Genomic DNA, 26,868 nt, shown 5'->3' with positions numbered 1-26,868 from the left:
CAAAACACACAGACTTACTAAGACCTCATACACAATGCCACAAATTGACCTTCATGTATTTACAGATGCATTCAAGCTTTCATTCTGCTGTCAAGGAAAATCAGAATAGTGAAGAAAGCTGATTTGAGGTTTACCTACAGCAGGCTGCAATTATGGATGGAATTATGCTTTTACTCCATGCACCTAACTTTTGAAGCATTCCTAGAGAAATTACTTTAAAGGGCAATTAACTAAAAGAGGATTGCAAGATAATCTTACTAAAAGAAATCAGAACAGTTTCTTTCCTTTATTTCTATTTAATCAGGACAATAAGTTTACTACTTTTCCTTATGTTTCTAGGGAACTACATAAGAAATAGCATAATGCAGAAGATACTAATGCAGTGTTTATCTTTGTAGAGGATGTCTGTAGAGGATGCTACTCTACCCCACATCTAGGTACACAGCCATCTCATCATCTGGTTCTCCCCTCACATGCTATGATGAAACGCAGCCAGCAGTTTCACACAGACTTACTATCTATCTTGCTGCTGCCCAACTCATAACTCTGAGCCAAGAAATCCACAATATTCTGACCAGTGAAAGTAACTCTATGGTTAAGCAGAACTGCAAATCCTCTCATGTTTTTCCATAAGTTGAAAAGGTAGCCTGCTTCCTGAAACAAGTATTTCTGACATTACATTGTTTTGAAGTATTTTTATTAAGTACTTGAAAGTTTTCTAGCAAATATCTGGTGACTGGAGGCAAAACAGGAGTAATTGTGCTAGAATGAATACAAAAGCTATGTACCCACTCAGCACAAACCGACAACTCATTGAAAACGTGCTGGGAAATCATCTGAATGTATGTCTACTGAAAAGGAGCATCTTAAGTATTGGAATCTGTGTTGTACACAAGCACTCCAGTGTTTCAAAGGCTGTCATCAACTCAGCAGAGACAAAGATTTGTGAACTATTATATTCAGTAATGAGTTGTGCTGATTCCTAGCCTCCTTGCCTTCTACATTGCTCCAGAAGAATACTTCCTTAGGAATCCATTGTAATAAGAAGGAAGCAAGCAGCCAACACTTACCCCAAGGTTTTTAAAAAACTAAAACATTCACAGAAATGTTTATTTAAACATTTATCACATTTTGAAATGCCTTTTTACTGGCTAGGAGATTCTCACACTTAGCTGACGAGCTAATCTCTACTTTTTGTTTTTGAATTAAAAAAAAAACATTATGTGAATCTCAAAGGAAACTGAAATTATTCCACAGTTCTCATCTCTTTGAAGATGCACTAGAGTTACAGATTTAGTGAGTATACATTTGTTGACAATACACAGTCATGGATTCATTTACACTAACAAAAGTATCTAGCTTTGCAAATTTGTGTTGCAATGCTTCCCTTCCTGCCAATGCACGTCAAGAACAGTTTCAGCTGCAAGAAAGAAAACCCAGAACTATAATCCTGTTGCTTACCTTTCCTAGGCACTTACATGAGTTACTGATACAAAAACATTCACACAACAATTATAACAAGAACTCATTTTCTAAATTTTCTGTCCAGGTCAGCATTTGTAAGTCAAACCCACAGCAGAAAACGTATTTTATAACTATTTCTCAGGAATTTACTATCATTTACCAAAGCTTCTTGCATAAATACGCCATGAAGTGAAGGGTAAACCTGAGTAACTTAACATGATTTTAATTCAGCAGAGTCAAGCCTCCAGCAATGATAGATCAGTACTTATTCCCACAGTACTCTGAAAATTCCACTGGCTAAATCTGGCAGCTGGTTGAGGATGGGGCAAGAAATAGGACTTCAGAAACCCACAGCTGTGATGCTTTGATATTTAGTCTAAACTGGGATATCACTTCCTTGTAAGTTCTACCAGCAGAACATGCACTCTTTTAAAAAAGCTACCATTAATTGCATTTTTAACTTCATATTTTCACTACAAGTGTGCTGCAATCAAGTTTATATAGAGCAAACAATGCAAAAAGACGTATTTATGGTCTGTCTCACCGCTGAGGGAGAAGCCTGTCATTGGCTAGGTAGCCTAGTTTATGTATCTCCTTATTGTAATCTCCATACTTGGACTGGACAGCATAAGAAGCGAGAAGAACAGCCGTTTCTGGTGGGCAATATATCTCATCATTTAAGATAGCTTCTTTCACTTGCAGGAAGAAAAGTCTTTGTGTTATTTCCTGGATTAACTCTTCAGATACATCCTCTGGAAAAAACTTGGCCCTGAATTTAAATTGCAAAGGATTTTCTTTCCTTACATCTTGCTGTGTTACCTAAGGAAGAAAAGTAAACAAAGAAAGAAAATATAGGAAGAGCACCAAATGTTATAATAAATACAATGAACTTGACACCAATGACTAGTAGGAAGAAACAAAATATGTTTAATAAGGATTCCGTAGCAAGAATTACAGCATATTAACTTAAGAGTAAAGCTGAATTATTCTTTTAAAAGAAGTCTTTGTACTGTTGAGCTAAATATATGTGCTTTGTTTCTGTGCAAAAAACATGGTTCCATCCATCACATTTTTGTAGAACTTACGGACAAGCCTTATCGTGATTTCCCTGAAGAGATCAGATGTGATCAGCTTATAAGTCTAGTCTAAGCTGTCTAGTCTACAATTTATACACAAACAGATCTTCTGTTACTTTTCTATTTTATTGGAGCTCAGCTTTCAGCACTCATAATGACAAGAAAAGATCATTTTAACATCAAATAATACAGCGATTGTTAAAAGGTAAATTCAGAATAAATTTCATACATCCCAATTCCACGTGCACCTCATTTCATATTTAATTTCATGTGCACAAGTAGTCCTTTTACAACTCTGCCCCACAGGAAATTATGCTTCTGTTTGCTTGACTAGTAGAAAGTATCAAAAATGGTAATGACTTACGCTGCAACCACTCTCATGAATCTGTCATGAAGTTCAACAAGGCCAAGTGCAAGGTCCTGCACCTGGGTCAGGGTAATGCCAAGCATAGATACAGGTTGGGCAGAGAATGGCTTGAGAGCAGCCCCGAGGAAAAGGATTTGGGGATGTCAGTTGCTGAAGGACTCAACTTCAGCCAGCAACATGAGCTTGCAGCCCAGAAGGCCAACTGTGTCCTGGGCTGCATCAAGAGAAGTGTGACCAGCAGGCCACGGGAGGTAATTCTGCCCCTCTGCTCTGCTCTTGTGAGATCCCACCTGGAGCACTGTTTTGGGGCCTCCAACACAAGAAGGACACAGAGCTATTGGAGCTGGCCCAGAGGAGGGCCACAAAGATGTTAACGACTTTCTATGACAAGTCATTCATGAAGCTCAGGGGTAAACTGAGAGTGAACAGGAATACAGGGACAAATATGGAAGTCATTTGTATCCGTGCATCATCCAAAGCAGCACGGACAGCAGGGTGAGACAGTCTTCTAAACACTGTATTTTGCAATTTAAAGCAAACAAGAAGCTACTTCTTGACTAAATTTGATAAATCTCACCTACAATGTCAAAGCAACAAGTCTTATAAAATTATATTTAAAATAGATAAAATTTATATATTTGCTCAAGTACCAGGAAATTATTACCTTTTTATTTAGCTTCAGCCACGTTGAGTAGCCTTTGCTGTCCACGTACTGCAGTCCAAAAAACCAAACTTCACGAAGACCAACAGTTTTTACCACCTAAAGAAAAATGATCCACAGTTATCAATGATTAGCGAACAGGAATTTGTTACCTTGTATAAGTCACCTCAAATTTAAATGTAACAAGATTTTTTAAGTAGGCAACAGGAGCAAAATACATTCAAAATAAACACCTTGTAGCCAAAGGAACAGCTCCAGTGTGCAACTTACTGCATGGATCAAACAGCCCCTGAGGAAGACAAAGCTGCAAACAGGATCCTGATCTTTGAAATCAGGACTGGGAAGCTACCTGCTGACCAAACAACAAACAAGTCTACTTCAACCAAAGACAAGCAATGAAACTATATCACTGAATAATAACTCTGGACAAATATGATGTAAAGAGTGTGAATCACCTCCATTAGGTATTTCTGAGATCTTCTAACCGTTGATGACAAAAGAGGTAAGAGAGATCTGGCTGATAAACCAAACAGGGATTGTCTACGTAGCTTCTGATTTAGGCAAAGGCTATTAAAGAAAGAAAACTGTCCTTGAATAAAGAAAAAGCATCTTTATAGATGAACTAGATAGAGAAAATAAAAGATAAGCAGTCTCCACAGCAGGCAACGACTACTTGTAGTGCAACCATCAGGAAGTCCCACCAGATGTGATAAAAAAATAAAAAGAATGAAACTGATGCGACAAAATCTGCAAAAAACCTTCCAAGATGATCTCTGAATAGTCAGTAAAAAAGAGATAAACTTAATAAGAGGTGAATTTTAATAAAACAAAATACGTGCATAAATGAGGACATTTTAAGTATGTTAACAAAGCAGTTGTTGTAGAGGTAAAAAGCCACAATGCTGTTGTATACAAATCTATGGCATTCACAGATCTCTAATACTATATACAAACACACTGTCCTATAAAAAGATGCAGCAGCACTGGAAATCTTTCAGAAACATTCAAATGAAGGATCAGGGATATGGAAGCATAAACAAGACCGGAACACTGACATGGAGAACTAAGAAAGAGGAAAATATTATGCAGGTTCTTACAATGTGCATGGCAAGTAGGAGAATAGGAAACAACTAATAATTCATATGTTATGAGAAACGTTAAGAGAATCAGATGAAATCATTACATAGGAGGATCAAAGCCAACAAAAAAGAAGCACTTCTACTCTACGAAATAGAACGAAAACGCAGAACTGTCTTACAAGTCCTTTGCGTGGCAGGAGTATGCCTGGATTCAATAAGCAATTAATCAGAAAGGTCCAGCAACAATTATTAAATAAAGTGAACTCTGTCTCCAGAAGATGCAGTATGGCAGTAATTAAGTTATGTTCTCAAGTAGGACCAAGCTGGCAAGCTGGTTTACCAAAGGCTGTTTTATTTCCATAAAACACGCATTCAGATCATGAGAAGTAAAAAGAATTTTACACATAGATCCTTCTCCACCTTAAAGAAGGTACTACCTGGTTGTTAATCTAAAATTTGGAAAATCAGAAAGCGTCGCAAGACTGCTGTGCAAAATTTTTTCTAACCCCTTGCACGTGTGTATTGTTGTTTACATAAGTGCAGCTTTTTATTCTCCTCCTCTACCCTTCCACCTTCAAGCTCCACCAAAGCACAGAATCGACAGTACTCATGGATCCAACATGACTCTTTTAGTGTAGTCATTTTCTCCAAAGCCCCTACATTCCTATAATGTACCTTCCTACTTTGGAACATCAGAGAAAATGAGGACGAGTTTACTTTAGTGCTATGTCTTTAATTTTCTGTGTTGGGACACCAGACATAATTCAAGAGCTGCTGCTTCCTTTGGCACAGACTGCCTGTCCAATACTTATCAAAATACCACGGCTTTAGCAGACAACTCTGAAAATGCTCTTTGCTTTGTAGCCATACTAGTGAAGCCTTGTTAGCCGATCAGCACTGTGAGCTGCAACAGAAGTCACCAAGAATCTCAGAGGCTCAACTGCCCAGAAGGCATATAGAGCCAAGTGCATATGCTCTCATCAAAACACATCACTCTCACCTGCTTTGTACTGCCCTTCAGTAGAGAAGGGCATTGCACCTTCTTCAAATCTATACAGTTTCCCCACTACAATACATGGTTACACGTGCTCATAAATCAATACTGAACACAGTTTATATATGAGTTTGTTTTTCCTCATGCAACAAATAAGGAAAAAAAATGCAGTCTACAACTGCCATCTCAGCCCCAAAAAACTTTTCTGACACTCTGTAGCAGGATAACACAGGCACTTACACACTGTAGTAGAGTGATACAAAAAATAAGTACACAATGGGAAACTTCAGAATTTGATTTATAGTTCTGTCTCAAAAGATTTATTAGATAGCCTCAGGCAAATTTTCATCACATCCATGAAACAGATTTATCTACCATTACAGCCTATGCTTTGGCAATTAACAGGTAATAAAAATGTTGGAGACAGATCTGTGCCTTGACAAATCAAAACATACATAAGAGGACAAACTAGCAGGAAATTCAGTTAGTCAACTTCTGAAAGACTGTAAGGGAGGCTTCTGAAATACCTGAAAAGGAGAGCTGGGGTTTAAACTTGAGATGAAGGAGACAATACTCCCAACTTTTCCTGAACTGAAACCATAGTAAACAAGTTCTACTGCCAATTCCATATTGAAAAAGCAAAAACCAAACCCTCAGACTCTGGAAACACACCTACCACAGCATTCCCTCCCTTCTAGGAAGGAGTCATAGATGAACAATTGTTTGAGAAAGAGAGAATGGACCTTCTCTTGCTCATACTGACCACTGACACGATGGACTAAAGGACTAATGAAAGGACTGTGGATGTAGTAGAATTCTGAAAGAGTGGGAGTCATTATAAAACAGGCTTGTGCAATAAACAAGAACTTCAGTATGTTTCAAAACAGAAAAGAGAAGCCATCAGAACACCAGTTCTTTTCTGCTAGCAGACAAAGATAAACACGCAAACAGAATGGGAAACAACAACTCCAGAAAACAGTATCTACAAATTTGAAAGAACCATTGACTGAAGGAAGGACAAGTTGTTCACTAAAACAAAAAGCACTAGACAACAGCAAAAATCATGAACAAGTTATTTTCTGCAAGCACTAGTTAACAAGTGTATTGCCATGTTCATCATCTCTGCATGAACCTGGCACACCAAATATCTCGATAGCAGTGCTACTCTATTTTTCTATAGAGAAACAGCATCAACAAAGCATGAAAATTTAATGCTGATTTGGCAACACAGTTCAGCTCACGACACTACTCTGTATAATCTACGTACAAATTTAAGATCAGACTGAAAATATTTCTCTCAACACAGAAGTATTTTAGATGGTTTTGTCTGACTTAAAGCTTTTCAACTTAAATTTCCACAAGTTGATCATAAGAGGTACCGAGATGTCATAAGACACACAGAGAGGTAAGGAACAAAGTTGTAGAGAACATGCAATGTGTCAGAAAGGAAGAAGAATTCACAGCTGTATCTTCGCTCCCTGCTTGCAAAAGCCCAATTTGGAAGAAACTGATTACCTGGGCACAAGATATTACATAGCAGAATGTCACCGCACCCAACACTGCATGGCAGAAGATACAGCAAAGGTTGGCAAAAGGAAAGCAATAATCTTGGGCATTTGTGTCACAGGATATCATACTTTTTATTTGATGGTAGTATTGGCTAAACAAAAAGCAAAACAGCTGGCCATGTATTTGTTCCCCTCCCTTCAAGGCTTTTAGAGAGTCAAGAAGTGTATTACTCTGTTGAGGCTGAAGATGTACTGCTACTGACAGCAGTTAAAGGAGAAGGGGGTTAAGTCTGTCACATCTGCTTCTAACAAAAGTGGCAAATTTACTTGATTATAAAGTAAAAGGCTTAGCGTTAGAAACAAAGAAATTCTCATCCCTTCAACTTACATACTGAGACATTTAATTGGCGAGGTGAAAACCTCTGAATGTCACTTTCTCCAAAATGCTCAGCTCTATGCAATTGAAGCACCTACAGTGGAGGGACAGAAGTGACAGTCCTACTAAAACAATTTTTTTAAATACAGTTGCACTGTTTTTGAAGAATAATTTGGAATACTTCATTTTTTAAATGAATGCACACACCTTGAGCCTGGATTATACATTGTACTTTTTATTTCCTCAAAGAAATGTCGTATTGACAACCTTTTAAGATTTTCTAAAGCACTGTACAACCTGTAGCTAATATCAGAAAGAATGAATGTAAGAACAACATTTTTAAAGAAATCATTCATGTAGCTCATTTAACTGGTTTCAAGATACGGACAAATGAAAAGGTGTAGTTCTGATAGGCCTGCAAACAAGGAGCACATTAAAAGCTGTAATTCATAGTTTTTCACTCTGAAATTCAAGTTTAAAAAGAAAGCAAACTGGATTACAGGATAGCACCGCTTTTCAAACATTCAATAGTCAATATAGCATCTACAGATTCTTGAAGAAAAAATGCTAGCTTCCCCTAGTTTGTGTGTTACACTCTTTTAAACAATAGTGAAAGTTATAAGAATTCCTCATAGATGCAATTCTAACAATCCTACAGCAATTGGTATTTTTGTCTAATCACTGTATAATAACGTTACTTTGAAGCACTCCTGAAGAATCACTTTCTGTGATTCTATAAGGAGGAAAGATTTAGGTTGGATGTCAGGGGGAAGTTCTTTACAGAGAGAGTGGTGAGGTGCTGGAACAGGCTGCCCAGAGAGGTTGTGGATACCCCATCCCTGGAGGTGTTCAAGGCCAGGTTAGATGGGGCCCTGGGCAGCCTGGTCTGGTATTAAATGGGGAGGTTGGTGGCCCTGCATGCGGCAGGGGGTTGAAGCTTCATGATCCTTGAGGTCCCTTCCAACCTACACCATTCTGTGACTCATTTTGTGATTCTGTGAAGCAGTTCTATACATAATACTCAACTGACTTCTCATTGTTCACCTACTTATGCAGAATTGTCTTTGAATTTAGCACATTCCATTTGGATTAATGCTGAAGTTCAATCTAATCAACAACATAGCTTAGATCAGTTACATTAAAATACACAATCATATACAGGAGAACACTGCTGCTTTATCAAACTCTGCTTTAATACCCTCAATATGACATGGTTGTATACATACACAGGCATATATGTACACACATAGAAATACAAATAAGTTACCTGATCAAAGAGCTGCTTGCCCGTTGTATTGGGTTGGATGGCAAACTCCAGCTCTGCATCCATTGTGGTTACTCTGACGTTGATCTACAGGAAACAATGAAAATTTTAAATCACACTATAGCAGTGCAATATTTCCATATACTTTGATTACTTTGCAAGAAATAGCCTACAATAAGTAAATTCAACCATTTAAATGGTTTTGTACAGAGCTACGGAGTAGACAAAAATCTTTTATTTTACATAGAAGCATACTCTGCATAATATTCCATGCCAGACCTGAAGATCAAACCATGGAACAAAGTTCACGTACCATCTTAATGAGAAGGCTGACATGAGTACTAAACTCTCAGGCATTAAGCTATAGAGCACTATCTTTTGGTAGAATTCTCAGATACCTGCTACAGAAAAAGTTCAAGTCACAGATCATCACCTCAAGGCACGTATACTTGACAGGACAAAAAGCCAAGCAGCATCCTGTCCTGCTATTTCTCAGATTCAGAGATTCAGTGTTATTACACAGATACGACTAGAGGTCAAGATGGACCAATCAACACTTTCTCATCATTAGAAAGAAGAATTACACAAGTCAGCTTTCTTTAAACTGATCCCATTTAATCTACTATAGGACTGAAAATCCACTGGCATTCCGTGAGCTTTGTCCCTCTCCTGTAATAGAAAACCATTTTCCATACGACTCCCAGCAGGTGTTGTTTCTGTCTGTTCCAAAGCAAGCAGTCCAGGTGGTATCCAGAACCTACATACCTTACCAATACCTCTTCAGATGGTATGCACAGGAGTGAGATTTTTCATGAAACAAAAATAAGTACCAATACACAGTACTGTCTTCTCACAGCTAGAAGAGTCCTCTATCCTACTGCTAAGCAATCAGACTTTATTTATGTTCAGAGAAGAGTATAAAGCATTAAAGGTCAAATTTACATTGCTATAAATGCAGGGGAAAAAATGTAAGGCTTACTTAAGGCACATAGATATTCTCATTTCTGTCTTCCATAAAATATGGAACTGGAATAAACTAGGACTTGTATTGCAGGCTCCAACACTACTTGGTCTATGTCTGTGTAAACCATTTCTACTCCCTATCTCCCTAATTTTGCCACCAGGTGGAATAATCTGAGAAGCAAGCCTGGAAAAGTCTCAGTCAGACAGAACACAGAAAAATAGATCTACGATGGGAAAAAGAAAACTGGACAATAATTTGTCCCTGCATAACAATTTAAGGTTGTTCACCCCTTTCCCTAGCGTCAAGGTAAACAGCTCTGGACATGAGCTGGAAGCACAAGATGAGCAGCAGGAGTCAGAAGACCTCTAGGTTATAGACCTACAAACAAGGAAGATAGTGGGGCTTACAAACTTTTTGTGTGCAAATACTGATAAAGAACAAGAGTTGAAGGCTTTGGAGAAAAAATAGTAAATTTTTATTGGAAAAAAATAGAGGGAGGTGTGTGAGAAGAGAGAAGAAGAGGTGTTTTTTGTATGTTTTGATCCTCCTTTCAAAAGATACAGCTTTTTAAAAAAGCACTTTTATTCAGCTTTAGAAAGGAAATCTGCTTTAGCACAGCTAGCAGTAAGTTAAAGGGCTAAAATATAACTTTATTAAATGCCAAAGCATCTCTTACGTAACAACAGCATTGCCAAAACAAGATGTGCCACAGAAGATTTAGAAAACTCAGAATGTGAAACTAACTGCAGCAGACTTCATGAAGTTGCAATAGGGACTTCTTACATAAATACCCTTATTTTTAAAAAGTTCTTCTAGAAATGGAAGAGCTCCTGCCTGGAAGTCTGCATCCCTTACAAAAGCTGAAATAAATAAATAGTAGAGCAATAGATGTCATAGTAATACTCCTGCAGAACTTAAGTTCTACTAAGAAGTCTCAAATTAAATGACAGTAATATTAAAATAACCTCTTACGACATGGGATATTTTTAAGAAAAAGCCCACTAAGGTAGTACTACTCTTGACTTTTTTTTTTTTTTTTAATATATTTTCTTCCTATAGATGTTTGGGCTAACTTAGATTTTGGCATGCAACTGCTGACCTTCTTATAGCTAAAGCTTTGAAACAATGTTGTTTCCAAGAAACAAGATTACCATTGGCAAAAGGTGAGACCAAACCCAGAAGGCTGATCTCACCCAAATCCCAATCACACCATTTGTTCTCAGCAAAATCAAACCTCTGCTCTCAGCTGCACTGTTAGCTTTATTTTGCAGACAAGGTGCATTAAGAAAGACAATAGGGAAAGATTGAGAGAACACAGGCAGAGAGAGACAGCCCAGTGACTCGGGCAATGGACTGCCATTCAGGGAAACTGCCACTGGGGGTGGCAGGGACATTACCTGAACCACAATTTATGAAGACAAACACTGCTCTGAACATAACTGCTGAGCCAACTTTACCACACAAGCATGGAGACAGGATGAGCCTCTCGCAAAAGTTCTAACACTACCACTGCTCAAGGCACAAGAATTAGTTTATGCCAGCTTCTCAATCTGGCCCTCACCAGGATTACACTCATTCTCTCAGAAGCTGCTGAAGCTGCCACAAGGCACTGGGAGCAGATGCTTTGTAAGGATGCCACTCTGTAACCTAACCTACAAACTCTCCTGCTGGTCTTTGCAGTCCACAGAAGTTTGCCTAGTGAAGCTTTTTTTTAATGTTTAAAAAGTTGTGGTGTCTGAACATATATTTGGTGTCACAATTTAACAGTTTATTCCATTTACTACTGACCTAGAAATATCCACGTGGTCATGCGTGGGAAATACTTAAAAACTTAACTGGAGGTTTCACAACTGGGTAGCCCTGACCTTGCCTGAGGATTCACAAAGCCTGCGTGGTGAGAGACTGCTCCCTGTTTATAAACCCGTCTGTGGCACAGCTGACACACAGCTGGGCAACGACCGGCAGCACTGAGACCTGGCAGTGCCGCATGTGGACACAGAAAACACTGACTGCACTACACAGGGCACAGAGAGCTCCGATGCTGCCAATGCTCAATCCGTGCAGCTAGGCAGAGTTTTAACACAAAGGATTTAAGACATCTTTCGTGCCCCCAGTTCAGATATATGAGTACACCAAACTCCATCCACAGAGGTTAGGGCAAGAAAGGCACTCCTGAGCTGTAGGTAGTGCTATTTGAAGATAAATAACTAAATCCATGCCCACAGGCAAGATAATGTGGCTAGGGTTTGCCTCTTTCTGGCAGAATATCATCCTGAATATACTACCTCTATGTATTTATAGGTGAATTTACATTAGCCAAGCATCTGGACAAGCACTGTCTGTATTCAAAAGGCCATAATGGAAAAGATGGAAGAGGAGGTTAACGAGTTACTTCAAAGCGTTTTAAGAAATTCCTAAGAGGAAGTGCTTATAGCATGGTGCTTTCTTCAGTTGGCTGCTTCTATAAGCAAAGATGCTGTAGGAATGCATAAAAAGCAGTTAAGATTATCATATCATAAAATGCACTGGACATTTCTATTGCAAAGTTCCACCTAAGAGCATTAAATCGATGTTTAGACTACCAAGACTTATCTCACAGCTTCTACAGTAACTAGCTTGGCTCACTTGTCCACAGGTAGTAAAGGAAACAAATGGTCAAGGAAAAGAGCCATTGCTGTCCTTTAGCCACTGTTTGCTGTGATGAGTTGCGGTGCTTCAGCAGAGCTGGCACTAATAGGCTGCCCAGAGAGGTTGTGGATGCCCCGTCCCTGGAGGTGTTCAAGGCCAGGTTGGATGGGGCCCTGGGCAGCCTGATCTAGTATTAAATGGGGAGGTTGGTGGCCCTGCATGTGGCACAGGAGGGTTGGAGATTCATGATCCTTGAGGTCCCTTCCAACCCTGGCCATTCTGTAATAAAGAATAGGAAAACTGTTTAAAATCATGTGAAAAATATGTACCATGGTTTTGTTGTTTTAATGAATGCAGTGCTAGTCTTCTGTAAAAGCCATAGAAATAGCCCAATGCTCATCTATAATCAAAATGCATATAACAGAAGTTGTTTCTTCAAACTAGTTCGGCCAGTTTCTGTATCTTGTTTGCTTCAGCACATCAGTCCCACTGCTTTATGCATCACACAAACTTGCAGCCTTCTCTGCATCAAAGCAGGGGGATGAAAAGATGAATGAGAAAAATGAAAGAATAAGATAAGGTAAAACAGTAAGGATCAAATGGCATTGTGAACTAATGGCTACAGAATAATGCAACACAAAAATTAATAAAACTCAAAGTTAAAAAAAATCAAAAAGGTCCTCAAAAATGACATCAATTGTCTATTTCTGCTGCAAAAAATAAATCATATATCCAAACCATAACTAATGCCCTGAATATCTAAAGATTGCCCTGCAAAACAAATCCACTCTTTATCAGAATGTTATTACAATGTAAACCATTCAATTCAACCATTTTGCAGAAATTAACTTAATCTTGCAAATACTGATTCCAATTTTAAACATTCATTGTACTTCACAGTGTGATAGCTACTGCTCCTAGATACACAATGCCATAAAATGCCACAGCCCCAAAGAACTGCTTTTAATCTTCTGACAAATAGCCCTGTGACAACCTGGTATCTTGCTCTTATGCCTTGCACAAAAATGTTGAAAACTATCAGGAAAAAAAAAAACCCACAGCTGATAATTTTAACTCCTCTTACACCTTATAAATGCAACTAAAATTTCAGTCAATTAAAGCTAATCTTCTTAGCCTATGAAATGATTAACACTTACGTAACTAATGGTGTCTAATTTTAGACCCCATGTTCCTATTTTTGGTGAAGAGCTGAGAGAATGGCATACAGCTGAGAAACATTTTGTATCTGCTCCTTTAGGAACGAAACATTGCAAGATTCAACAGATGCTCTGTTCTTCCCTGGGCAGAGAAGTGAGCACATTGCAAATGGCCCTACCAAGCAGAGCAGCCCCAATTTTGATTACAGTAACAAAGACCTAATTAAACACAAGTCAGCAATTTTTTTTTCCAGAAGGATCACTAAAGCTAACTGCAACTTAATTATGCGCTGACAGGCAGAACTGAGAATATTCATGTCTCCAAAGCATTTATTTTAAAAGTAGAGACGCTGAGCAAGCTCCTTGAAAACAACGGAGAGCTGCTTTGTTCCAAACACACATCAAGGACATCAACAGACTTTTCTACAGAAGCAACTGAACAAGAAAATGTTTTAATAGTGGATATTTTTCATAAGCATATTACTTTAATATCTCAAAACAATGCACTGTCGCTTATACCCTTTTCAAAACACTACTTTGCACTCCAGCCATTTAACCCAGTAGCCTCTGAGAGAAAATCCCACTCACATAAGAACAATGACCTTTACTGCCACATATAAGAAGATCATTCCCAGTGCCATGAACCTTACTGCAGACAGAGGCTAACCTTCCAGGAAAAATAGCTGAGTCTCAAAGCAAAATTTTTCCATGGTAAAATACTTCACTGGTCTTCATTTGTTTAATTTTGTTTGGAACATTACATAAACTGTCCACATAAAAGCAAGAAAAAAAACCTGCATTTATTTCCATTGATCTTCCTGTAATCAAGTGTTCAGTGATTTACACTGATCTTCAACTTCATTATTTATTACATGTAACATCAAAATAAAATTCATTCTAAAATGCAGAGAAAATGTGCTCAGTTTTATGCACAGATTCACTTACAAGCACCCCAGATTTCCCAACAACTCTCATTGGGATCAATACTGCAGGATCTGAAGGAAAAGAATCTCAACAGGTCCGCTTTCAGGGGAAGCTTCACAGTAGCTGCCAGAGCAAAACCTGAGGTTTGACTTCTACAGGTAAAGTTATTTTATCTGTGGCATGTATGCTACCACTACATTAACTGATGACGAGGTACAATTTCTGCAAGATAAGGTTTTGAGGAAAAAATCTGCATGACATTTTTTCAGCAGTTATCAATTTCATTTCACTTCTTAATGACTCTTTTCACCTGGTGATATCTCAGATGCGCCTACAGCATCAGTAGAAAAAGGCCAACATCTGAGAAGCCTTACATAAAGCCCACCATAGAAGAATATATGTATGTATTCTCACACCTTTGGCACAACTCCAGCTTTCTTTCAAAGCTCTGGTGGCAAATTTCTGTTTGTAGGATGAATTGTGAGCCCTTCTGACAACTCCATAATTCTAAGGATATTCCTTTTCTCCAAACCTTCCCAAAACCACATTTTCTACAATTTTTCTCAAGTCCTTGAGGTGGAAAAAGCTTTGTTTGGCTAAGTTTTGTGGTTCTGATCCCACAGATTAAGAAAAGGTAACCTCACTCAGGCAGAGCTGTTCTCTATCAATCACACCTGTGAATTCCTTGGGCCATTACTGCATGGAGTTGGGGGTTTCAGGATCCCACAATCACTTTTTCCCCTTATTCTAAAAATACTTTTCCAGTTGGGAAGCTCTATTCAAGGACAACTCAATTAACATAGCCAGGATTGGAAAAGGTCAGAAAATAATACACTGCCAATTCATTTTCCTGTCTTTAAGAATGCAGCCTTCTGTAGGAAGGGGTTAGTACACAAATAACTCATTCTCCTTTCATAAAGTGTTAAGATACTGGTCTAAATCACTGAGGGGGGGAGAGGAAGGGGGTGAAGAAGAAGAAGAAAACGACACCGACAGTTTGCCAGTAGAGTAACAAGTAGATTAAGCTCTAGACAGAATTTCTAGCCTTTGGACAGACACTCGCATTATTCACTATGCCATACCATTTCCAAATACTGGCGTGTAATACTGACTATTGGCATTTCAAATTAAGAGCAAAACCCTTTCAAACATCTACAAAAAGATACATGTACACTTACACACATAATTGCACTCAGTGGTAGATATGCCCCATTCCTCATCTACCACCTCATGAAACATCAGTAAACAAAGGAAGCCTGAAGACTATTACAGAACCCAATTAAGAGGAGGAGAAAATCTTCTCTGACAATTCAGTTCCTTTTCTGAATGTTTTGCTCACTAAACGCAAGGGAAAAACGAGAACCAAAAGTCACTTAACACATGGTAGACAAAGAACTAAACATACAATATTACAACAACAACAAAAGAATCAAGTTGTAGAGTATATCCTTAAAGGATTCTAAAAAAATCAGTATCAAGACAAGAAGTTGTGGGTTTTTTTGTTTTTTTTTTTTTTTGTTTGTTTGTTTTTGGGTTTTTTTTGGACACAAGGTGAATGAACCCGTATTTTAGCTGAAATGAGGTGTTCTCCCTTCTCTATTTACCTTCTAGATTACATCTCCCACCACATTAAAAATACCACCTAATGGACCCATTACTATTACTGACACTTCATACGTTTTGTCTTTCCCTCACAGACCCCACAGCAAAACCTTCCACTTATTCTAACAGATCTTGAGTCAAGAACAAAGTGTGCCTCCACCACCCAGCGTACGCCATCTCACCTCAAAGTCAACAGTACCTAAAAGATCACTCCCCCTGCCAGACAACCAGGCTTTAAGTCCACTGCAGACCCTGAGCACTACTCTCCTCTTGAACTGTGCAACTGACACACAACTCCTCAAAGCACCAAGCTTCCCCTACCGTTTCACGTGTTCATATCAAACTAACCAGCTGAGCTCCACTTGTGTATTATAAGATCTTATGGAACATATTACGGACACGGGCAAAACAACCAGTGCTGTTCTAAGACCACTGAATCACAGATGATTGAAGGGACCACTGCAGATCCTTCAGACCAACCCCCTGATAAAGCAGGTTACCCACAGTAGGTTGCACAGGAAAGAGTCCAGGTGGGTTTTGAGTATCTCCAGAGAAGGAAACTCCACAACCTCTCTGGGCAGCTCCAGTGCCATCCTCAAAGTAGACAAGTTCTTCCTCGTGTTCATATGTAGCTTCCTCTATTCCAGTTTGTGCCCATTACTCCTTGATCTGCCACCAGTCACTGCTGGAAAGGGTCTTGCCCCACCCATCTGACCCCCACCCATTAGATACTTTAAGCACTGATAAAACCCTCTCTTCCCCAGACTGAACAGCCCCAGGTCTCTCGGCCTTTCGTCCTAAGGGAGATGCCCCAGTCTCTTTATCATCTTTGCGGCCCTCCACTGAACTCTCTCCAGAACTTCTTTGTCTGTCATGAACTGAGGAGAGCAAAACTGAACACAGTATTTGAGACGTGGCCTCACCAGGGCAGAGCAGAGGGGGAGGATGACCTCCCTCAATCTGCTGGTCACGCTCTTTTTAATGCGCCCCAGGAAACCATTGGCCTTCTTGGTCACAAGGCCACACTGCTGGCTCACGGTCAGCCTGCTGTTCACCAGGACACCCAGCTCCTTCCCCACAGAGAATTACCACTCCAAAAAACTGAAAATTCTGTTAATTTTTAGATGAGTAAGAGAAAAGCAACTTACTGGTTTCGGCATTTTGCTGGTTTTCTCCTGTCCACTTCAGTCTTCTGTAAATTCTTTGTTCCCTTCTGTCAAAAACAAATGTAAAAAGGGTTGTTTTAAAATTAATCATAACAGAGCTTGCGTACATCACAGCAAATAGTACAAATGCCAACACAGATAAACAGGTGTTCTGCACATACAAAATGCCCTTTTCAGTAGGTAACAATAACAAGCAGCTAAGTTACCCACTTCCAGAATCTACAGGTTTCTAGAAAGTAGCCTCCTTTCCAGTGCTTATAAAATAACACTCCACTAAAGTAAGAATTAAGATAGCTCCTCAAGTGCTCCAAGTTCTTTTAAAAAAAAAAAAAAAAAAAAAAGAAGTGATATTAGACATCTTTCAGTACTGAAAGCCTTGAACATTATGAGAAGAAAAATTTGTTCAGGAAACTCCAAAGCTGCAATTTAAATTGTCAATGCCAGACAAATTTGAAACTTCATGCAAACAAAAAGTTAACGCGATCTTTAAGCATCACAACAGTTTCTTGTGTATAAAAGCATCTCTCAGGGAAGAAACGATACACTCATTTTTCCCAAGTGAAGATAAACACGAGTAGACCATTACAGTACAAATCAAAAATAAAAATTAAGCAAAGCAGATTTTCTTCATTTTGTAAGGGGGAAGGCTGCAAGTAATGTCTAAATGGTTATGAAATTATTTACTGTTGTGTTCTACAAGATCGAAATGGTCTTTATGTCTTGCAGAAAAACCCACAATGCTTGTAATGTGGCTGGGAGATCTCACACTGCCATGATTCTGTTCATCCCAACCTAGAAAGATCAAGTAGCAGTCATCTTCCTGCTCATTTTTAAAGTACTGACTTCTATGAACCAGCCCTCCAGCTGCTCTGCAAAGAGGACCAAAGATAGCACTGCCTTCAAAAATAATAGAACTGCAATATCATTCATGCTAAGGCAAAGGAAGATGATGCACTATTCAGCATAATCTGAGATTCCAGTATTATATTTCCATGATTACACCAGAAATGTAACATTCTCAGAAGTGCTTAAAGAAGTTCAGAGACAAAACCAAAGTACTTCCAGTGATTTATTAATCAAAAGTAAACTTCTGTAAAATGGATTTCACAGTCACAAAGGAAAAAAAGCAAATACATTGTTATACATATTTAAATAAGTTATGTCTCCTTTGCTTCTTACAAAAATACAGAAAACAAGAACAAAGCTTTGCAGAGCAAGCTAAAGGGCACTGACATTTCCTGGTTTTCTTTCCTACTCCATAGTCTGTAAATAAGGAGATTCTGAAGTACTGAACAGTATCGGTAACGTTATTTTACTATTTGAATGCAGTCTGATACAATTTTGAAAAACTTGAGCAAACTTCTCCAGAATTACATCTTCCCTCTTATTTTTTCTTATTTTTTACTGAAAGAGTTTTGGGGGGAGAGGAGCGTGGGAATGATGTAAGATAAGAAATGATGTTTCTACAAGGTTTCCTGGGTCCATACAGCGCCGTCCTTTGATATCACAGAAGAGGTTGCTCTCCCTCCTCCCTGCCTTCTCTAGCATCCCCCAGAAAATAAGAAGTAGAACAAGCTTAGCCGTAACTTCTGCTATCAGCAGGAAGGATTCCAAGCTGCAGCAACCCCCACACTCACCTTCTTGCCAGCAAAGGCTCAGCCCTACAGTTAAGCTCAGAAAACTAACCGTTCCAAAGCTAACTTACAGTCCCATCCACCATTTTAGAAGTGCACCAATCATCAGTTCTGAAACAAATAGTAAGCGGCACAGCTGCTTTTATGTGCCTGTATTTGCATTGAAAAGAAGAGGTGTGGTAGGACTACTGCTATTACTCAAGTCCGGGCTCCAGAAAACAAATGAGAGCACATGCACAAGGCTTGGCTGTGCAACCAGCTGATCGCTTTCTGAAGCCTTTCTAGAAGAAATGTGCCTACCACTTTCCAAAAGGATTGTGCCATACCATCATACCATTGCAAATGCTTCCCAGATATTCACTTTCTGCTTTTGGTTTTACCCAAATATTTTAGTCAACTGCTATAAACCAATCCTAAATTACTATTTGAAAGCAGACTCTAAAACCTTAGGGCAATCATTTAAATCAGAAATGTCACTACAACGTTTCATTCTATAGGATAATTTTAAGTCATCAAACCACAGCTAGTAGACACATAATTTAACTGAGTTTACACAATTAACACACGCTGTTTGCATGCAATAAAACAAAGCTACCAGTTGAAAGTTCATAATTATCTTGTCTGTAACCAAACACAGTGCCACTGCCAGCCCCACAGATCCTATGGGCCCAACAGGTGACTGCGGAGCATAGAGAACAGAGAAGATCTATAGAGAGCAAACAATATCTCAATTTTCATTGAAGTGTCTCCTGTAGTATCTTATATTAAAGCTGTAATTTCATTTATTTAAAAGAAAAATATCTTGTTTCCTCAACTGTGCTGAAGCCTGATCTTACTGCAGATCATACAAACCATGTGCTGTATTATAAGGAAAAAAAAAGTTACATGAATCCAACACTGATGTTAGTTGGAAATTTACAACATGGAAATAAACGTGCACATAGTGCAGGAACAGCCTGTGTCTACATGCTTTCATGCTCAGTGTTACACAATTTCACAACAATATATTCATATATAAGTATTGCAACTAATTATTATCACTACAGAAAAATCAAGTTCTTCCCAGATCTCGAAATGGAGCAAAAAAAAAAAAAAAAATCAAAATCAAGCAGCAAATAGAAAAAACACCCTATCTTCCCCAGTTATCAGCATCAATTAGCATTAAAACAAAACACACATAACAAAAATATTTGACTGAAAGAAACCAAGTATCACCACCAGGCAAAATACTGTCACCTCCACTCTGATGACTGCAGTAGGAGCTCACTTCTGCCATTTACGTGTATCCAATTTATATTTAGCAGACGGCATTATTTTGGCTCTCACTAAGCTTTTTGCTGACGCAGTTAATTACATATGCTCAGTTTTATCTTAATTCCCATTCCACACCAGCCCCATGGGGCCGTGGGTGCAGAGCTCCTGCTGCAGCTCCCCAGGCCTCGACGCCTTCACGGCACGTGCTGCTGTCATCCATGTCCGCACTGAGTCACCACGAGGTCAGATGCCACGCATCACAGACCAAACAGAAATTCTCTTAAAATGAACAATTGAGATTTCAATTCATTTCACAACATAGCAGTTCGATTTTTTTTTTTTAAATCATTATCATCCATGTTCCCAGTTATGCCACAGAAGCCAACAAATAAAGCAATTGTTGAAAGACGACAAAGAAAGCTTTATCCAGAAAGCGATGGTGCAGAAAGCGCACGATGCCAAAATTCTGACAGATAATTTATGCAGCAGCTGTTTTCAAAAGAAACATTCATGCACACAGCCGTGGGGCCGGGGTCAGGTGAGGAGGGGACGGGAGGCCCGAGATGATGGAAAACGGAGCCTCAGCATCAGCAGGGCCCCGTCTGACAGCACACGGCCTTCCTCCAGAAGAAGTCTCTTCGCAGGGTGCTCCCCAGGCTGTGAGCTCTCAGCACCTGCCTGCCGGCACACAGATGGCAGGACCACAGAGTTTCAGCCACAGCCACATAACGTCAGTTCACCCATCTACAGGAACTTGTTTAACACAAATACACTTTTTCTTTGCAGTCTAGTAGCATTGCAATTGTTGTGATCTCCAACAGTTTTACAGGCAGCAATAGGAAACCTACAGGCCACTGTACTCACCCACTTGGCCTCAGCTTTCTGCCAAAGCCTTTGTTCTAGCATAGCCTGCGTGCATCCGTGGGGCAACCATCCCTTCCACTAAGCTCAATAAATCCTAACGACACACTTGGCAAGGTTCAATAAAGCTGTGCATTCACCATAGGCTGTACCCCTACATGTACCTGCCACTCAGGTAAGGAAATACCTACACAACTGGGGAACCAGGACAAGCAATCTTACAGAATAAAATAAAAAGCTAAATTCTGTAAATAAAACAGAATATAATAATTTTTAAAGAGAAGAGATGGGACCTGTGCCAGATACTACAGAATTTTACATAGCAACACCTGGAGTATTATATCTTCACCTCCTTAAAAGAACGTTTCCCTCCAGTTTCCCCACACTTGCCATACCTGACTTGCTGATTCTCTGAAAATAGTTACTATATAACTGGGACAATTGTTATGCTTCAAATATATTTACAGCCAGAGCGATTTTGAAGATGGAGCTGCTTTCTTCTCAACTGGAGATCCCAAGAACTTCAGAAGTACTAATGAGAAACTGGGCAGCAGCCAGCATGTAGTTAAATAGAAAGGAACACAGAACAGACAAACGATGTTTATGCAACACTTGATGTTTTACCAGTTAGAGACAGATGTGCTAAACAACTTGCATACTAAGCTTAATAAATATAAACTGTCATCTTAACTTCAGAATTTTGCTTAAGGCATCCAACCAAGATCTGGATGAGTTCTACAACAACAATATGCAGTCTTCCCATGTACATCTGATACAGAAGTAAAAATGGAAATTAAGATGTGTGATTGACACAAGTACTCTATTGTTTTAAGGTGAGAGACTCGTCTAAAAATAGGGCTAGCAAAGAATTGTGGCAAAACTGAAACCCTGGGTATGTCCCATTCCAGAACCAGAGGTTGTGTTTTCCGAATAACGTGGTGCAAGTCTCTTAGGACTAGTTCCACAAAGCACAGCAAAGCCCTTACATCAGCCTCCATATGCACTAGCTAGAGTTCTTAAATCAAAGTGTTCCCTGTTTGAGTCAGTGTTATAATTCTGTCTCTCCCTGAACTACGTGACTTGAAAGTTTCATTTCACAGAGTAATTAATAATCGCCTAAAACCGAAAGAGAAAGTTATTTAATTCAAAGCACAGCCAAGAATTAGCTGCTGCTAAAGTTACCCAGAGACGCAGCCCTTCAGTGTAGAAAGCAAAGAGTTTCCTGAGGTCCCTCCAACTCTGGGAAAAGCTCGTGAGACACACCGGGTGCTGCTTTAAGGCACAGTATCTTTGGATAATCAGGTCTTTATTCACAACTCTGTATAAAGTTTGGTTACATTTACAAACTTGAAAATCCTCCCTTTCCTCTACGCCCACACACTTTTAAGGCAATACAAAGTGATAGGAAAGCTTTGATGTTTTTAACACGTCCAATACAAAGCTGCAATGCCTTGAACAACTTCCTTTTAACCCCTGCCAACACAAGTACTCCTTCTTAAAAGCCAAGTAGCAATTGAAGATCTCTGAAGAATAAAGCCACATACCTACCCTGACAATGACTGAAATGACTTCACTTGCTCTATTTACCAGGAACTGCCTCCACCAGAACTTCACCTCTTTCATTCCTTAGCCCCCGATCAAGCACCGCGTGGACGAATCCATATTCTCACCACATACGCAGTGAGCCAACTTCTCACTCTATAGCTTCACCATACTGGCAGTGAACTAACTTTGCCTGGCAGCTCCGAACATCAGCAAGGCCGGCAACACTCCCTGCTGCGATACCAGCAGCAAAAGACAAGAGCTCTTTCTGTTCTCCCTCCAGACACTTTTCATATTGTTTCTTTCAGTCAGTACCCAAGGAAAACTCTCTGGACAGCTCCTGAGGTGTCACATCGCGTCCCTTTCCACGTGGTTTTCGATGCTGCTTATGGTACTTCAGCCCTCCAGCCTCTCAACTTGAGGGAAGAGCTGTGTCACTTCGGCACAAAGCTGGAAACGTGCCACCGCCTTGTGACTGCCCGGCTCGCCGGGAGGCCGCTTATCTGGGAACACTGCCGTTTATTTTTCCTCTCACAACCCCTCTTCTGCTAAATCGATAGCTCGATACAGACGAGGGTTACAACCCGACCGACGGCTTTCGCTCATCCGCACCCGCGGCAGAAGCAGGGCCGATTCCCCGCGTGCAGCTCCACGCCCCGCCCGGCGCAGCGCCGCAGAGCGGAGCCCACGCACCGACAGCTGCGGCACCCGCGTGTGGGCAGCGCCGAGCCGAGACGCGCGGCACGGGGCCGGGCGCGGGGACACCTCCGGAGCCTGGCTCAGCGTCACACGCACGGAACGAAGCCGAGTTCTCTCGACTCTTACAGCTCAGAAAGAAAACGCTTGCGGAAGGCCGTGCCCTGAAGGGGAGCGCGAAATTCTTGGCCCATGGGAAAAGACAGCCCCGCCGCAGCCCGCGGCCCCTTCGGTTCTTTCTGCCGGCACAGTCGTTTCCCACGCGCGGACTTAGAGAGCTGGCACGGCCGGAGGCATGGAGCCGCGGGCTGCGCGCCTTTAAACGAAAGGCGAAGCGCAGGCGGCACAGCCCGCGCAGAGCACGGAGCCAGGCACACGCAGGGCACAAAGGCTCGTCGAGGGCCGCCGAGCCCACGCCGCCGGCCGGCACTCAAGACTCTCCGAGTGCTCATATGTCGGGAACAATAGACAGCAACAGATGCTCGCGGCGCTCCTTCACGAAGCGAGCCCTTATCGCTCCCGCATGTAGCCGCCACATGGCCGCGGACCCATGAATAATGCAGCGGGAGCTCCCGCAGGACGCCCACGACTCGCTCAGAGGGGGCGGCGGGACGGAGCGCTCGCTGCCCGCAGCGCCCGACCCGCTAAGCGGCCCGCCGCCCCCGCGCCCGCCGAGCTCACCTGGGGCTGCGCTCCCCCCGCGGCGTCGGGGAGGGGACGAGGCGCGGAAAGGCGACCGAAAGGACCGAGGCGGGCGTTTCCCCGCCCCGCCGCGCAGCTCCCCCCTGGCAGCGGGGCAGGAGGCGCTGCGGGGCCGCCCCGCGCTGCTCGCGGCGCCGCCGGGGACGAGGCGCCGAGCGCGGCGGCCGCTGACAGCTCCGCAATATGGCGGCGGCGGCGGCGCCGTTCAGATTTTCCCCCCTATCAGATTTTGCGGCTCGGGACGCGGCGCGCGTGCGTGGAGGGGAACGCGCGTGCGCGCTGGGCGGTACGAAGCCACTGCCCGGAGCCCCGGCGGAGGGGCGTGGGGTTTCGGCGGCGCGGAGGGAGCTGCGCTCCGTTCTGCGGCACCGAGGGCGGGGTGTCCCGCCGCCTCGGGGTTCGGTGGGGTGGGCGCGCTTTGCGAGGGGGGGTTGGAAGGCGTCCGGGAATAAAACTCGAAAAGCATCGGCTCGCGTAAGTGAAGCGATGAGGGGAGGCGGCTCGCGCGCGGGCTCGGCCGCCGGCCGGCCCTGAGGGGAATGGCACAGGCGTGCCCGGGCGGGCGCGGGGCAGCCGCGTGCTGCGGCACGAATGGACGGGCGGGGAGCGCGGGGCCCTGCGGAGGGGAGCGCCGAGCCCCTGCGTGCCGCCCTGCCCTCGTGTGCCGGGGGAGATCATCGCGACTGATACGTCGCTCTGTGATGGCTTCGCGTCTTGCTGTCCCGCAGTCATCGCCGCAGGACCCGAGTGTCTCGGTTTATTAAACGCGTTCGATTTCCTCCCGTGGGCTGAAATTTCCACGGGGTAGCCCCTTCTTGTGTCTGCTGTTTGTGCTTGTTCTCGTGAACGGCCAGGTTGAAAACGGAGTGCTTTGCTGCACGTTGAACTTCGAAGCCTCGTGTCCTCCACGGGTACCACAGCGCACACTTCCCTCTCAGGTGGCCCACGAGAGCCGGTGGAAGTGAATAAGTTCTTCGGTGGAAAACCAGACCCAATTCCAATCAGTGACCTAAAGGCGGGAGCTTTGGTTCGAACTAGAAACTGTGATTCAGAGCAGATAACGTGTTTATTTTAGCTGAGTTAAGGGCTGGCTTTTCCTCCATAACAGTCCCTTGTCAGCTGGCTCGGGTATGGGATTATTGCTCTGAGGTCATGGCTTCGTGCTGATAGCGAGTGTGAAAAAGCTCTTTTCAGATGCGTGCATTATCATTTTATCTCTGGTCCCGTTGCACGAAGAATAATATTCCTAAAAAAATGTCACGGTAAATAATAGTCTTATCTACCTTGTTAACAGTATAATGTGGTTTTCTTCTCACATTGCTTCCTTAACAAGGTGTAAAGTTGCAGTTTGCCTGATAAAGCAGGGCAGTAAAAACAAAAGTGCAGTTAGTGTTTGTACTCTTTAGTCATGAAACTGAAACTACAGAAGGAGCTACGGTCAATAAAGAGAGCTTTCAGATATCCATATCAACTTAAATTACACAGTTCTTTAAGAGGTGTGCTATAAAGTTACTGATAAGAGTGCTGTAACTGTGAGATATAAAAGTTTATCTTCCAGCAGTAATGCCAACATACAGCTCTTCATTAAAAAACATATTTTGAGCTTTCAGTGTCCTATCTGAGGAATCAGTGCTACAATCGATTCTGACAGGAAAGCTTTCCAAGCCATTAGATCTTATTTTTAGTGTATCTGCAAAACCAGAAAGCACTGGTCAGTAAAGACCCAACTGTGAGTTAGATGTCACTTTTGTTAATGCTAAATGCGCAATCCAAGGGATGTTTACTGGACAGCAAATTTTGGAAAGGAAAACTAAAAAAAAAGGTAACTGTGGATTTTTTTTTTTTTTTTTTTTGCATGTTAAATGTTATGCCATGCACTTTCACCTGTAATTCAATCAAGATTTGTGCCATCAGCTGCACAGAAGTGTGATTCTGCCCATATCTCACCACTAACGTGAGAAGTTATACATGGATTTGTCTACAAGTCTGGAACCCAGCCACTCTTTCTGGGAAAATGTGTGCCTATGACTCAGTACGCACATACTTATCTATTAATATGTTTGCAGAAGCAGACCTCACATCATAAAAAAATATTGCGTGGTAATTCAACTATTACTAATTGTATGGCCTAAAACCAAATTGTTTAATACTTTGTTAATATTTGAATATAACAGGATATTTTATTTTAGTTTCCATTGATAATGTTTCTTTTTTCAACAACTATTGCCCCTTAGAGTTTCTGCTAGAAAGAAATGGAACTGAAGGAATTTTGTGGTCATTAGATGAATCCAATTCATAGATATTTAAAATATTTGGATAAATTACAGTAAATGGTCAGATGTTAAGTTTGTCTGTCATTTAAAGTTAAATGTATCTAATTCCAGAAGGTACCAAATTTCAATAAACATATAAGGGTTCCAGTAACGATGCTGAATATTCCAGATTCCTTTTATTGAGTATACTGATGTAGTCTCAGCTTTGATCAAGTTCAAAAGGCAAATTGTGGTATGGTTATGGAAAGAATTTGTCCTTTGCCTATTGTTGTAGTTGTGTCAAGCACATTTAGGAGTCCTGCAGAGGCCTGTTCTTGCAGTTTGCAGCACCTCTGCAAACATTTATTGCTGATTGCCTCAGCTCCAGGATGCAATCGTATCCAGAGCTCTGCAGCTGGATATTCCCCTTTACAAGTGTTAAGAAGAGGGAGGACAGCCCCAGTGTGCAAAAAGTGCAGGGAAGAGAGATTCTGCCTCCTCTTTAGGAGCACAGAAAACAGAAAGGACAAGGCAAGACTCCAGAGCCTGGTCAAAATGTCTATTAAAACAGTATTCAGGGTAATCTGCTAATGAACTGCTGTGTTGGCAGCTAATTTGGTGTCAGGCAGTTCTGCCTTTTGTTTTAACAGCCTAGCTGAAGAGGCTTAACCTTTAACATTCACAGTGAGACTCTGCT

General features: G+C 41.4%; 1 protein-coding gene across 1 annotated transcript in view; it reads right to left on the bottom strand.

Annotated features, from left to right (window-relative positions):
• Positions 1-24,163, bottom strand: part of RDX (radixin) — a 36,131-nt gene extending 11,968 nt beyond the window's left edge. The window contains exons 1-5 of the mRNA XM_085216233.1: positions 23,899-24,163; positions 17,213-17,277; positions 8,793-8,876; positions 3,572-3,667; positions 2,009-2,283 (exon numbers count right to left, since the gene is read on the bottom strand). Of these exons, the coding sequence (XP_085072359.1) occupies positions 2,009-2,283; positions 3,572-3,667; positions 8,793-8,876; positions 17,213-17,224 (467 nt within the window). The 5' untranslated portion in view covers positions 17,225-17,277; positions 23,899-24,163. The remainder of the gene's footprint in view (positions 1-2,008; positions 2,284-3,571; positions 3,668-8,792; positions 8,877-17,212; positions 17,278-23,898) is intronic.
• Between the last annotated feature and the right edge of the window lie 2,705 nt (positions 24,164-26,868).

The sequence above is a fragment of the Meleagris gallopavo genome, chromosome 1 (assembly GCF_905368555.1).
Source record: "Meleagris gallopavo chromosome 1, MGAL_WU_HG_1.1, whole genome shotgun sequence".
Taxonomy (NCBI): Eukaryota; Metazoa; Chordata; class Aves; order Galliformes; family Phasianidae; genus Meleagris; species Meleagris gallopavo.
Note: the sequence above shows the minus strand (reverse complement) of the source record. Positions and strands in the feature narration are given on the sequence as shown.